Source organism: Schistocerca gregaria, chromosome 2, assembly GCF_023897955.1.
Source record: "Schistocerca gregaria isolate iqSchGreg1 chromosome 2, iqSchGreg1.2, whole genome shotgun sequence".
In the NCBI taxonomy this organism is placed as follows: Eukaryota; Metazoa; Arthropoda; class Insecta; order Orthoptera; family Acrididae; genus Schistocerca; species Schistocerca gregaria.
Window position 1 is genome coordinate 725,678,359 of NC_064921.1, and position 13,600 is coordinate 725,691,958.

The window sequence follows — 13,600 nt, forward strand, 5'->3', positions numbered from 1 at the left end:
TGCAATAACCCTGCTAGCGTAAGTAGCTGAACCTAACCGTTTCAGTAGATTATTGATGCGTTTCTTCCAATTCAGTTTCTTATCAATGAACACAACCAAAAATTTTGAATATTCTTAGCAACAGACTTGGTTCACAGTCTATATTTATCAGTGGGGTTATACCATTTGCTGTACAGAATTGTATAAGCTGGGTTTTCTCAAAATTTAGTGAGAGTCCATTTGCAGAGAACAAATTAATAATTTTCTGAAAGATACTATTTACAATTTCCTCAGCTAATTCTTGCTTGTTGGGTTGATTACTATATCTGTTGTTGTTGTTGTTGTTGTTGTTGTTGTGGTCTTCAGTCCTGAGACTGGTTTGATGCAACTCTCCGTGCTACCCTATCTTGCGCAAGCTTCTTCATCTCCCAATACCTGCTGCAACCTTCATCCTTCTGAATCTGCTTAGTGTAGTCATCTCTTGGTCTCTCTCTACGATTTATACCCTCCACCCTGCCCTCCAATACTAAATTGGTGATCCCTTGATGCCTCAGAACATCTCCTACCAACCGATCCCTTCTTCTGGTCAAGTTGTGTCACAAACTTCTCTTCTCCCCAATCTTATTCAATACTTCCTCATTAGTTATGTGATCTACCCATCTAATCTTCAGCATTCTTCTATAGCACCACATTTCAAAAGCTTCTATTCTCTTCTTGTCCGACTATGTATCGTCCATGTTTCACTTCCATACATGGCTACACTACATACAAATACTTTCAGAAATGACTTCCTGACACTTAAATCTATACTCGATGTTAACAAATTTCTCTTCTTCAGAAACGCTTTCCTTGCCATTGCCAGTCTACATTTTATATCCTCTCTAATTCGACCATCATCAGTTATTTTGCTCCCCAAATAGCAAAACTCCTTTACTACTTTAAGTGTTTCATTTCCTAATCTAATTCCCTCAGCATCACCCAACTTAATTCGACTACATTCCATTATCCTCGTTTTGCTATTGTTGATGTTCATCTTTTATCCTCCTTTCAAGACACTATCCATTCCGTTCAACTGCTCTTCCAAGTCCTTTGCTGTTTCTGACAGAATTACGATGTCATCGGCGAACCTCAACATTTTTTTTTTTCTTTCCCCATGGATTTTAATACCTACTCCGAATTTTTCTTTTGTTTCCTTCACTGCTTGCTCAATATACAGATTGAATAACATCGGGGAGAGGCTACAACCCTGTCTCACTCCCTTCCCAACCACTGCTTCCCTTTGATGTCCATCGACTCTTATAACTGCCATCTGGTTCGTGTACGAATTGTAAATAGCCTTTCGCTCCCTGTATTTTAACCCTGCTACCTTCAGAATTTGAAAGAGAGTATTCCTGTCAACATTGTCAAAAGTGCTCTCTAAGTCTACAAATGCTAGAAACGTAGGTTTGCCCTTCCTTACTCTAGCTTCTAAGGTAAGTCGTAGGGAGAGTATTGCCTCACGTGTTCCAACATTTCTACGGAATCCAAACTGATCTTCCTCAAGGTCGGCTTCTACTAGTTTTTCCATTTGTCTGTAAAGAATTCGTGTTAGTATTTTGCAGCTGTGACTTATTAAACTGATAGTCCGGTAATTTTCACATCTGTCAACATCTGCTTTCTTTGGGATTGGAATTATTATATTCTTCTTGAAGTCTGAGGGTATTTCGCCTGTCTCATACATCTTGCTCACCAGATGGTAGAGTTTTGTCAGGACTGGCTCTCCCAAGGCCGTCAGTGTTCCAATGGAATGTTATCTACTCCGGGGGCCTTGTTTCGACTCAGGTCTTTCAGTGCTCTGTCAAACTCTTCACGCAATATCGTATCTCCCATTTCATCTTCATCTACATCCTCTTCCATTTCCATAATATTGTCCTCAAGTACATTGCCCTTGAATAGACCCTCTATACCTTTCTGCTTTCCCTTCTTTGCTTAGAACTGGGTTTCCATCTGAGCTCTTGATGTTCATAGAAGTGGTTCTCTTATCTCCAAAGGTCTCTTTAATTTTCCTGTAGGCAGGAGCTACCTTACCCCTAGTGAGATAAGCCTCTACATCCTTACATTTGTCCTTTAGCAATTTCTGCTTAGCCATTTTGCACTTCCTGTCGATCTCATTTTTGAGACATCTATATTCCTTTTTGCCTGCTTCATTTACTGCATTTTTATATTTTCTCCTTTCATCAATTAAATTCAATATTTCTTCTGTTACCCATATCTGTACCATCAGCAAAAGCAACTAGCATTGCATCCTCATGAATATTTGCAATTTATTTGCAAACACCAGTTCTTACACCTATCTTTATACAATATTTCCTTCAATGACTTGTGCTATGGTACTTCTCTGAGTGTAACGTAACTGATGAAACTGTACACCTACAGTGGAGTAATCCACAAATCTATAGAGCTGTTAGCCTCTGCATGGGTAATTTGTACCGATATTTCATTTTCTCTTTATTTAATAATAAATTTATGTATTAATAACTGTAAAATAATTGAATAACAGAATGCAAAATGAGCAAGAAAGAATTAAGTAGTTGTTCTGATGAGCGATTGCTGTTCCGGTTCATCGAATATATTAAAATTAAAATAACTGTAACAGGAAAATAAAATACTCTGTAATAGAATAAGTGTATACAGAACTGTGTAAGGTATTTAGTTTTATTTGTATATTGTGGAAAGTGTTTTTTAACGGAATGATGGTCAAGTATATGGATGTTAATTTGAGTAGAGCAGTGTGTCAGATGACAAAACACAGGGAAGACATGCAAGGAAGAGATCATGTGTGTTGGGGCCTATGCAGGTAAGGTGGGCTAGAATGGCCTGGGGATACATGCATTTTAGTTCCAAGGTAGGATCATGCCCACAGGATTGTTCAAAGCTAGTCTTCGGTTTATGAGTTTGTGAGCTGTGAACATAGCGATATTTACAGTGAATGTAATGTAGTGAATGTAATGTAGTGAACTGTTTATTGCCTGAAACTGCTCTGCTAAGGCTATTTTCAATTTTGATTCAACAATTGTGGGTAGGACCATCATTCACAACAAACCACTTTTCTATAAATAAAGCAACAATAAATTGTTACATGAACTAAATCTACAATAACATCCTCAATTATCAATTTCATTGCTCAGTTTACTCTTATATATCTGTATTTCACTAACTGACTTCACAGGCCACTTTAATAGCCATTAATCGCTTATGTAAGGGCATAAAGCAATGATGTGCAATGACACCCCTGTGCAGATGAGTCATTTAACAGGTTGTGCACTTGCCCTCTGTTGGATTGTTAACAACAGCAGGTATAGTTAACCGATGGTATTGTTGCAATTGGGTAGGCTTGTCCTACATTGGACTGTTTCCTTTCCACTTAACAAGTATTTCAGGATCGAATGTCCCAGTTAAACAGTTGAACAGATAATGTGGGGGCTCTGAGCTAAATGCAGTGCATAGCAGTAAAGTCTACCAGTGCAATAATTGTGCAAATGTGAACATTATATTAATGTTAGGTGGCAGCATAACAGGTATTCCGCAATATGTGCCTAGTTCATGCTGCAACATTTCGTGCAACAGTCTGTTTCACAAATTCGGGATGCCGCTGTCGTAGCGAGACACCACTTGTAGCCCACTCCACATGTTGCAGTGACAATCGACGTTGCAGCAGCCACAAATTAAGTACAAGCATCAGTTGGATTATATATCATGTGCTGCTAGTTGTCAGCCACAGCTGTTGAGATACAGAAACTTTCAAGTAAATGTGGATAAGAGGATATTGGGAGTGATTGTAGTAGCCCTAGTATCCCAAAGGATTGTGGATGGGTGCCAGGAAGTGAGCTCACTAAATTATTGAATGCACTGAGTGAGAAATCGGCTGGAAGTTTAGATTCAAAATTGGAAAATGTAAAATGTGAACTAGATGGAAGCATAAAATCTCAAGTTGCCAGTTTAAAAACTGAACTTGGAGATCAAATAAATGCAGTAAATCAAAAGTTTGAGCTGTTGGAGAGCTGATTTGAAAAACTTGGTAAGAAACTAGAAATTAATGAAAACACTGTGGAAGGGGGTCAGCAAACAAATGGAAAAGTAGAAAATGAGCTGGGAACCAAAGTGGAGACTACAGAATCTGAACTTGTGGGATGGACTGAGAATCTGAACTTGTGGGATGGACTGAAGCACACAGGAGGCAGTGCAGGATATTAGAACTCCAGACAAATGCTGAACTAGAATTGATAATTAAAATTAATTATTCAAGGAAAGAGATAAACTGATGGAAACCATAAATAATGTATCAGCTGTGCAGACAGTTATGATGATAGGGTGTCCCATGGCAATTGGTAGTAATATAAAGCCATTCAGTGGTGAAAATAGGTACCACACAGTAGATTTCTTGGTTCCGAGCAACGACAGCTTTATAATAGGGAAGAGTGATGAGGCAAAAGTAAAGTTTGTAAAGAGATAGCTGGAGGACCAGCTCAGCCTTGGGATAACCAACATGCCAAGGACTTTATAGACTATAATAAATTTGAAGCAATGTTTTTGCATAAATATTGAGGGCAGGCCAAGCAAAGAAGGTTGCAAAATGACTTCTTAAACTGGTCAAATTACTGAACTGGCAGAGAAACTCTGAATAATTCTGTGTGAGGCAATTCAAAAAACTAATACATTTAGATAGACCATTAGGAGTACTAATAGAAATAGCAACATTAAAAAGAAGGCTGGCAGAGAACTTACAATGGGATCTTATACACAGCCCTACTGATTCAGTGGAAGAGTTTTTGAACTTTGTTGAGAACATGAACAGGGCACTGTGTTACAAACCAAAACTGTTAGAATGCAAGCAGGGTAGCGGAAATAAGAACAGGGGTAACTGCTATGGAAATAATTTCAATGACAATGTGAACAAGTGTTCAAGTAATAGGAATGGGCAGAGTGACAATGGCAGGGGCTGGAGAAACAGGCAGAAGAGAGAAGAGAGAAACCATTAAGGAGATAGAAATGATTATCCACCTGGAATAAATGAAAATGAACACAGGCAAGGGAGGCCACAAGGTGCAGATTTCAAAGGGGGGCAGATGGAAAACTAGGTGGAGCCTCACTTAAGTTCCGCAAGGCAGTTATGACTTATTCTGTAAATAGGACCAGAGAGGGAGACAATAATGACAGGGAAAGGAAGAAGTTGTCCATATGCCAGATGGATGCTGTTCTAGGTAGCGCTGATATGTGGGGAGGTTTTATGAAACTTAATAAGAGAAATAAAGATTAAATGGGAAAAGTATCAGTGATGTGAGTGACAGTGAATTGTATTACATAAAAGAGTTATTTGACAGAAATGAGATGATGGAGCATAGAGGGCATGATAATAGAATTGGTTTGGCTATATTGGAAGATACTATGGGACTGGAAAATGGAGATGAGCCTGTTAGAAAACTAATAAGTAAACATATTGCTGACAGTGTTGGTAGAGTAAATCCCAAGAGTTCTCCATATATTGTAAATGAGTTTATCACAAATGGGGCAGATGATGTATGTAGTAATGATCTAGTACATGTAAAAGATGTTGCCAAAGGTATTGTAAGGTGATATAAGTTGTATTAATAATGAATTGGAGAAGGAAGGAGTTGGTAAAGCAGACATCAGGTGCAATAATACCTGCTCAGTAATTGAAGTCAAAATATTTGTATTCAAGGATGATGGAAATCATGTTATTCTAAGTAGGGCTCTTAACAGCAGTGAATTGATGGGAAAGGAGGAACATGAGTATAATATAAATGATTGGGTGTCAGATGCAAACGTCCATTAGATGTTGGTGCCAGAAAATGGCTAGAAAGATAGATGAATTGGATGATGGGAATGCCAGTGAAATATTTAATGATTTATTTAGAGGGGGTATGGAGATTGAATATGGGAATATGTGTTGGGATGCAGTTGTGACAGATAAGGGAGGAAACTGAGGATGATTTGATAGAGGGAACTGAGTTAAGAGTAAAATAAGTACAGAAGATGAAACCTGTTAAGGTAATTGTGAGGAATGTTGAAAGTGAAGCACTGCTGGATACTGGCACAAATATATCAGCTGTGTTGGAATGCTTTTGGCAACAAATAAGAAGTATGAATCTAGTAGAGGTAAAGATCAAGACTGCAACTGGGGCACGCAGTAAGCCCATCAGTAAGTAACTCATTTTAGACTTTATGATGAATAATCATCATTTTAGTGTGTGCTGTTATCATTTCAGGACTATCAATCAACATTATTTTACACACAGATTTTCTGTATAAATATGATTGTAACATTGGGGTGAAGGATAGAATTCTGGATTTTAATTCCAGAGGGAACAGAAAGAGAATAGAAGTTAAAGAAGAATTAAAGGGAGATAAAGAGGTGGCACATTTGCACAAGGAAAATGAGAGGTTTGAGGAGTCATGTGCAGGTGAACAATAGACAATAAGGCAAAGGAGATACAGTATTTATCTGTCGAGAGAAAGCTTCAACTGGGTGAACATTTGCATAAATGTCAAAGTGTGTTTTCAGATGATGGAGAACAAAATTCATAGAGAGAGTGGGCCCAACACATATAAGGATCTTGGTGTACCATCCGGCAAGTAATCCTGCCGGGAGGTTCATGCGAGAACTAAGTAGACTATGCAGAATGTACTGTAGCAAGAGGTCCAGTGATTGTGCTGGATATGTTCCTGTATTTGAGGGCATTATGAATACTGTGAAGAATTGCTCCACTGGTTTCTCTCCCTACGACATAATGATGGGTAATAGGCCACAAACCTTGTAGCTGAAAAGTTGGAATTTTCTCAGAGTTCTAGTCAGGACTACAGAAAAATCAAGCAGCATTGATGGTGAAATTAAAAAACTGTTTGAACTCTATTACAGGCCATTAGAGGTTGTCAAATGTCCACACCCAAATGCATACAGACTCATCTACCCTAATACAAAGAAACCATTTGGTCTCTGGAATGTGACAAGAGTTAAGACTGTTGTTGACAAGTGATATGGTAATGACAAATGGAGGAATTTGTGTCTCAGTATATCAGTTGTATATGAGTAACTGGTTAAGTATGTTGGGAGATTGTTATGTATATTTACTTATTGTTATGTGTGTACTTGTAAGAAATTTTGGAGGAATTATGGTGTATGTTGGGTAAATGCAACTGTTATTTTGGGGCTTTGTTCAGTAATTGCATTCAGGAATTATACTGGGATATAGGAAGAGAGCTTATGGGGTCAATAGATTGTTTCTTAATATGGCAATGAAAGTTGCACCTAGAGCTTGAGGCAGGTATGTGGGGGTGGTGCCAGTTCGCCAAAAATTAAAAAAAAAAAACATCTTAGCAAGGGAAAGTATCTGTTCCTAAAAAAATTGTGATATAATTATAGTCAGAAATTATATGCTATGAACTAGTACTTAGTGTTTGCTGGGTGAAACAGCATATAATTTACCTGTTTAAGTAAAATGTTCATTAATTATTTAATCTGTGGGTGTGATTAGATACAGAGATTGATTGATAAGGGATATGTAACTGTTTGAAGTTTGTCTGTGCACTTCGTTCTGTGCTTCAGTATCTTTCACTTGTGAACTGGTACAGTGAAGGCATGGTAATCAGGGAGGGTTTCAATAGCCTTACCACTGGGAAGCCATGGGGTCACAGTTACAGGCAACTTCTCATTTTGTCATTTGCTTGACACTTGTCAGAACATGGCTTGCACTGTTGTCTGTACTTTAATATGAGACAGGTGGTCTGATGATGCACACATGGAGCTGGGACTCAAGGAGAAGGTCTTTGCTGTGGCAGCAACTGGAAGACTCCAGTAACAGCATAACCAGGGAAGTGACATGTAATGATATGGAGAACTGATTTATTTATTCATATGTGTACCAAGATTGATTGAAACAGATCCAGATATTCCAGATTCATTCTTACTTTCACATCTAACTTCTTACTCATCCCCACTACACCCATGAGTGCTAAAGTATTTTTTATTCTCATAGCATCTTTTTTTTCTTCTTATAGTAAGCCATAGACAATTAAGGAGAGCTCTTTTAAACAGAATGGACAGTGTCTTGAAAAGAAGATGTAAGATGAAAGTGAAGAAAACAAAAACAACAATAATGAAGCCCACCAGAATTATGTAAAGTGATGCTGACAGAATTAGATTAATAAATGAGGAACAAAGAGCAGTAGGTAAGTTTCGATATTTGGGCTGAAAAATAACCAATGATGAAAGGAACGGAGAGAATATAATAAACACAGTTTGGTAGTAGCAAGTAAAGATTTCCTGAAATATATAAATATGTTAACATCAAATATAAAAGTAGATGTTAGGAAGTCTATTGTGAAATTATTTATCTGGAGTGCTGCATTATGAGCAAGTGAAACATGTATGATAAACAATAAAGACAAGAAGAAAATAGTTTTGAGATGTGTATCTACAGAACAATGCTCAAAAGTAAATAGGTTGGTTAGGTAGTGGAGATTAGTGAATTAGATTGGTGAGAATAGTGTCGTGACAGAACTTGGCTAAAAGTAGGAATAAGATATGATAGAAAAAGTCCCTAGTGGAGTATAAACAAAGGTAACTCACCACATGGCTCACGCTGTGAGCAGTTGATAGCCACACAAACAAAACTGAAAACATCACTAAGCTTTCACACAATGTCTTTCTTCAGAATGAACTACTACAGAACACACAAACTCATGCACTGCTACGTGTCCCATCCAACAACATTGTAACAGTGTTGCAACTCATGTCCATATCAAATATTAAATACATCAGCTATATGATGAAAAGGGATAAGTTGACAGTCTATGTCGTGAGGTGTCAAACAGTAGTTAATTTGCATAAAAATAGCCCAAGGCTTGAACACAGTAGGAAGGCTCAAACAGATGCAGCTTGTAGTGTTTTTGCAGCAATGAAGGAAATTGTGCAGCAAACATTAGTGTGGAAAGCTGCAACAATACAGTTTTGGATGGGTGACGAGAACAATAAGAAGTAACAATTTGTCAAGTTTAGTTGAAACTGCATCCAGTGTTTCAAAAGTTAGGCTGGAAAACACACCTGTGTATATAACTCTTTTAATACCACTTTAGGTTATTCAATGTCTAAAACATATGAAACTAACATAAAAAATCAAACAGTGGAAAATCCGGGATAGAATAATGGCAATGTTATGAAAGGATTAGATTGCTACTTACCATATAGCAGGAATGATGAGTCACAGATAAGCATGAGAAAAAGACTGTCAAACAATTAAGCTTCCAGCCAAAAAGGCCTTCATTGGATTTACACAACATACATTGTCACGCAACTGTAACTATGTATGCATGCCCTACAAACCGTTATTTATGTGTGGTTTTAGCAAACACCTACACATCTCAGTACAATATCATGGCTAACGCAACTTTAAGTATTAAAATGAGAACCATAACAATGAAGAAGTAGTCTCAAACGTGTGACACTTAAAAAGATGTAATGGTTTCTGAACATATTAATGTCCAGCACTATCTGGTCAGCAAAAAATCATCAACTACTCATACAGGAAACATATTATGTCACCTGACAGTTGCTTCCTGTTACTTCCTGTATTTGTTTGTTTACTATATTCATTATATCATTTAGAGCAGAGCATGCTTTACGATCTCACACATATTTAACCTAAGGTTATATTTTATTTCTTTGCCAGTGTACTCACTAATGTATAGAATATGAGTTAAGACATTCATGTCTACTACTGTAAATCATTCTCATTAATGAAATAGGAATAAAAAATTACATGTTTTGTGCTACAAATCAACTATACATTAACTTATTGAACATCAGGAGTAATGCTGTACCCTGCAAGTATTGGTTGGTATTTTGTTGCTTATGAAAGAATGAATGTACGAAAATTTTTAATGGCCATTGCTTCTTATATGTACCTTAATGAACAGTAATACAGTACTGGAAAGTCTTGGCAGGAATGCAAACAATAGAAAGAATTATATGATGAGATGTCAGGGAACTTATGGACTGCATCATCTAACGCAAGATGACTCCCATAAGAGAGCAATTTTTTCTAACAGACATCAGTGAAAAATAGACTTTGTACTCGGTGATGGAAGGAGCACAGATAACCCCCTCACTGTATAGCTGAGGCACTGAGTGGGAGACAGGTGCATAAACATAGAAATTACAGTTAGACTACAGCACAGGGACAATGTACCGCTCACTCTCTCTATATCCCCCCCCTGTGCGTGTGTGTGTGTGTGTGTGTGTGTGTGTGTGTGAATAAAACAAAAGAATGTCAACACGAATATCACTCTCTCTCTTTCTCTCTTTATCCCCCCCCCCCTTTTCCATATGTGTGTGTGTGTGTGTGTGTGTGTGTGTGTGTGTGTGTGTGTGTGTGTGTGTGTGTGTGTTTGTCAATAAAACAGAAGAATGTCAACACGAATCTTGAATACTCTTCTCAATAATAATTTGACAGCTATCTTTTGCATCCTGAAAGTACTCAATGCTGTCAGAGAATTACTCCAGCATATGATTATGTATATTAGGTGTGAATGAAAACATGCATAATATGCACATGCACTCATGATTCCTTGCTTATATGTATAGCTTTTCAGGGGCATTAAGATATAAACCTTCCATATGTAATACATAAAAAATAATGTATAAATGTAACAACATTTTACTCTCCATATATGTTAACTGACACTATTATAACAGTAAACACTTATTTCTTCATAAATCTTACCAAGTTAATTACTTCCAAATCTTTTCTGTATGTCCTTTCCGTCATCAATAACTCCTTGGCTATAAAGTAAGCACGGTCAATTGGAAATCTCTGAAAAAGACAAGATACAAGTAATAACTTCTCTTTTAAGACCCAAAATACAGACTAGGATCACAATGTCATACAAGTAAATCAAAAATGAATTTCAAAAACACATTTGTTATTATAATTACTCTTATGACAAGCATTCTTGTTCGTGGTGTCCCCCCCCCCCCCCCCTCCCCAAGATTCTCAATACCAACTCAATGATTCCACTTACTATGCAAGCAAAAGTTGTATGGAAACCACTATTTGTATGAAAACCACTTATTTAAATCTTGAAATGTTTCTGAGAAAACAATGAAGAAGGGGGCAAGTTGCTTTCATGCTATTGGAATGACACAGTGAATAACCAAAATTGTACTTTTTTCTGTGAGATCGAACAATGTCATATTTTGTGATGTTTGTAAACAAATGTAACCACCATTACACTGTCAGTTCACATTTGTAGATTAGCATTAGACCAAGCAACAATGGAACAGTATAAGGCAGAATTACAGCATCTTCGATTGCTTGAGCTGTGTTTTCTGCATTACAGTGATAAAAATTTAGAAGTGTTGCAAGATTATGTTTAATTAGTGATTTTTCAGTGAAACAACTACACACAATAATGACCACATTTTGGAAACTAATTTGAATTCATAGATGAGTTCCAAGCAATATTGTGTTCAGTAATATCACACAGTGCATTTTCCTATCAATAGCAGCAAATAAAACAACTTATTTAAGAAAATATGTCAATATTATTGTAGTTTATATGTGAATTTAAATTATTTCAAATTAAACTTTCACATTACACACATGCAATCACATAGTATCAATAAATCAATGTTATTTTCATTTATCGATTTATGTTCAGGTATCTACAACAAGTAATAACTAACTGTACTCCTTAACTTTCATGTTCCAACAGTTATTTTATCTGGAAGGAGAAAAGACTCAAAAGGCAATGAATAATGACAAAATTTAAATATAATCCATGTCATTAATGGGTTTCATATTTAGCACTACATTAGTACAGATGAAAATTAAGTGTGACATTAAATACTCAGATTTAACTAACATGTGAACTCAGCAAACTTCTCTTCTGGATGTATTTATTCACATGTATACTACTCACAATTAAGGTACTACACATTAGTTACAATTCATAATAAATCAGTTAATTCTTTATTTAAATTTCATTCACAGTTGTGTGTAATTTATACTGTTGACTACTTCCAAATGTGGTTGTTCATTTTCAAACCAGACATGCACTAAAAGTGTGTATCAAAGCAAAATGTCACTGACATATTTGGGTAACGTCTGCACAACACATATTCACGCATCAGATATGGAATTATCTACGACATGCATGATACATTCAATGGATGAAACTAATGAAACACATGAAGCTGATGTTGACTGTGTCACACATGTAATAAGATTACTCCACATCTGTTGTATTATATGTGTTGCATAGACATTACCCAAGTATGTCTGTGGAGTCCTGCTTTGATAAGCACTTTTAGTGCAGGTCTTGTCTGAAAATGAATGGCTACATACAAAACTAGCCACCAGTATAAATTGCATGCAACTATGACAGACATTTAAATACAGAATTATCAGATCTGAGTTGCTGATCTCTCCTCAATAAAATGTTGCATTGCATAAGTAAATCAGTCTTTTGGGAGCTGAAAAGTTATGTAGCAGAATAATATGATTCAGCTCTAGTGGAACTGGGAAATCATACAATACAATAAAACAGTGGGCAAATATCTCAACTAATAGGTTGTTGTTGTTGTTGTCTTCAGTCCTGAGACTGGTTTGATGCAGCTCTACATGCTACTCTATCCTGTGCAAGCTGCTTCATCTCCCAGTACCTACTGCAACCTACATCCTTCTGAATCTGCTTAGTGTACTCATCTCTCGGTCTCCCTCTACGATTTTTACCCTCCACGCTGCCCTCCAATGCTAAATTTGTGATCCCTTGATGCCTCACAACATGTCCTACCAACCGATCCCTTCTTCTAGTCAAGTTGTGCCACAAACTTCTCTTCTCCCCAATCCTATTCAATACCTCCTCATTAGTTACGTGATCTATCCACCTTATCTTCAGTATTCTTCTGTAGCACCACATTTCGAAAGCTTCTATTCTCTTCTTGTCCAAACTAGTTATCGTCCATGTTTCACTTCCATACATGGCTACACTCCAAACAAATACTTTCAGAAACGACTTCCTGATGCATAAATCTATATTCGATGTTAACAAATTTCTCTTCTTAAGAAACGCTTTCCTTGCCATTGCCAGTCTACATTTTATATCCTCTCTACTTCGACCATCATCAGTTATTTTACTTCCTAAATAGCAAAACTCCTTTACTACTTTAAGTGTCTCATTTCCTAATCTAATTCCCTCAGCATCACCCGATTTAATTTGACTACATTCCATTATCCTCGTTTTGCTTTTGTTAATGTTCATCTTATATCCTTCTTTCAAGACACTGTCCATTCCGTTCAACTGCTCTTCCAAGTCCTTTGCCGTCTCTGACAGAATTACAATGTCATCTGCGAACCTCAAAGTTTTTACGTCGTCTCCATGAATTTTAATACCTACTCCAAATTTTTCTTTTGTTTCCTTTACTGCTTGCTCAATATACAGATTGAATAACATCGGGGAGAGGCTACAACCCTGTCTCACTCCTTTCCCAACCACTGCTTCCCTTTCATGCCCCTCGACTCTTATGACTGCCATCTGGTTTCTGTACAAATTATAAATAGCCTTT

The 13,600-nt window shown here is 36.9% G+C and overlaps 1 protein-coding gene across 1 annotated transcript in view; it reads right to left on the reverse strand.

The window, feature by feature from the left end:
* The window catches only part of LOC126334852 (FERM, ARHGEF and pleckstrin domain-containing protein 1), a 648,075-nt gene that overhangs the window by 49,175 nt on the left and 585,300 nt on the right, over positions 1–13,600 (reverse strand). Inside the window, exon 14 of the mRNA XM_049997520.1 lies at positions 10,758–10,847. Coding sequence (XP_049853477.1) covers positions 10,758–10,847 — 90 coding nt within the window. The remainder of the gene's footprint in view (positions 1–10,757; positions 10,848–13,600) is intronic.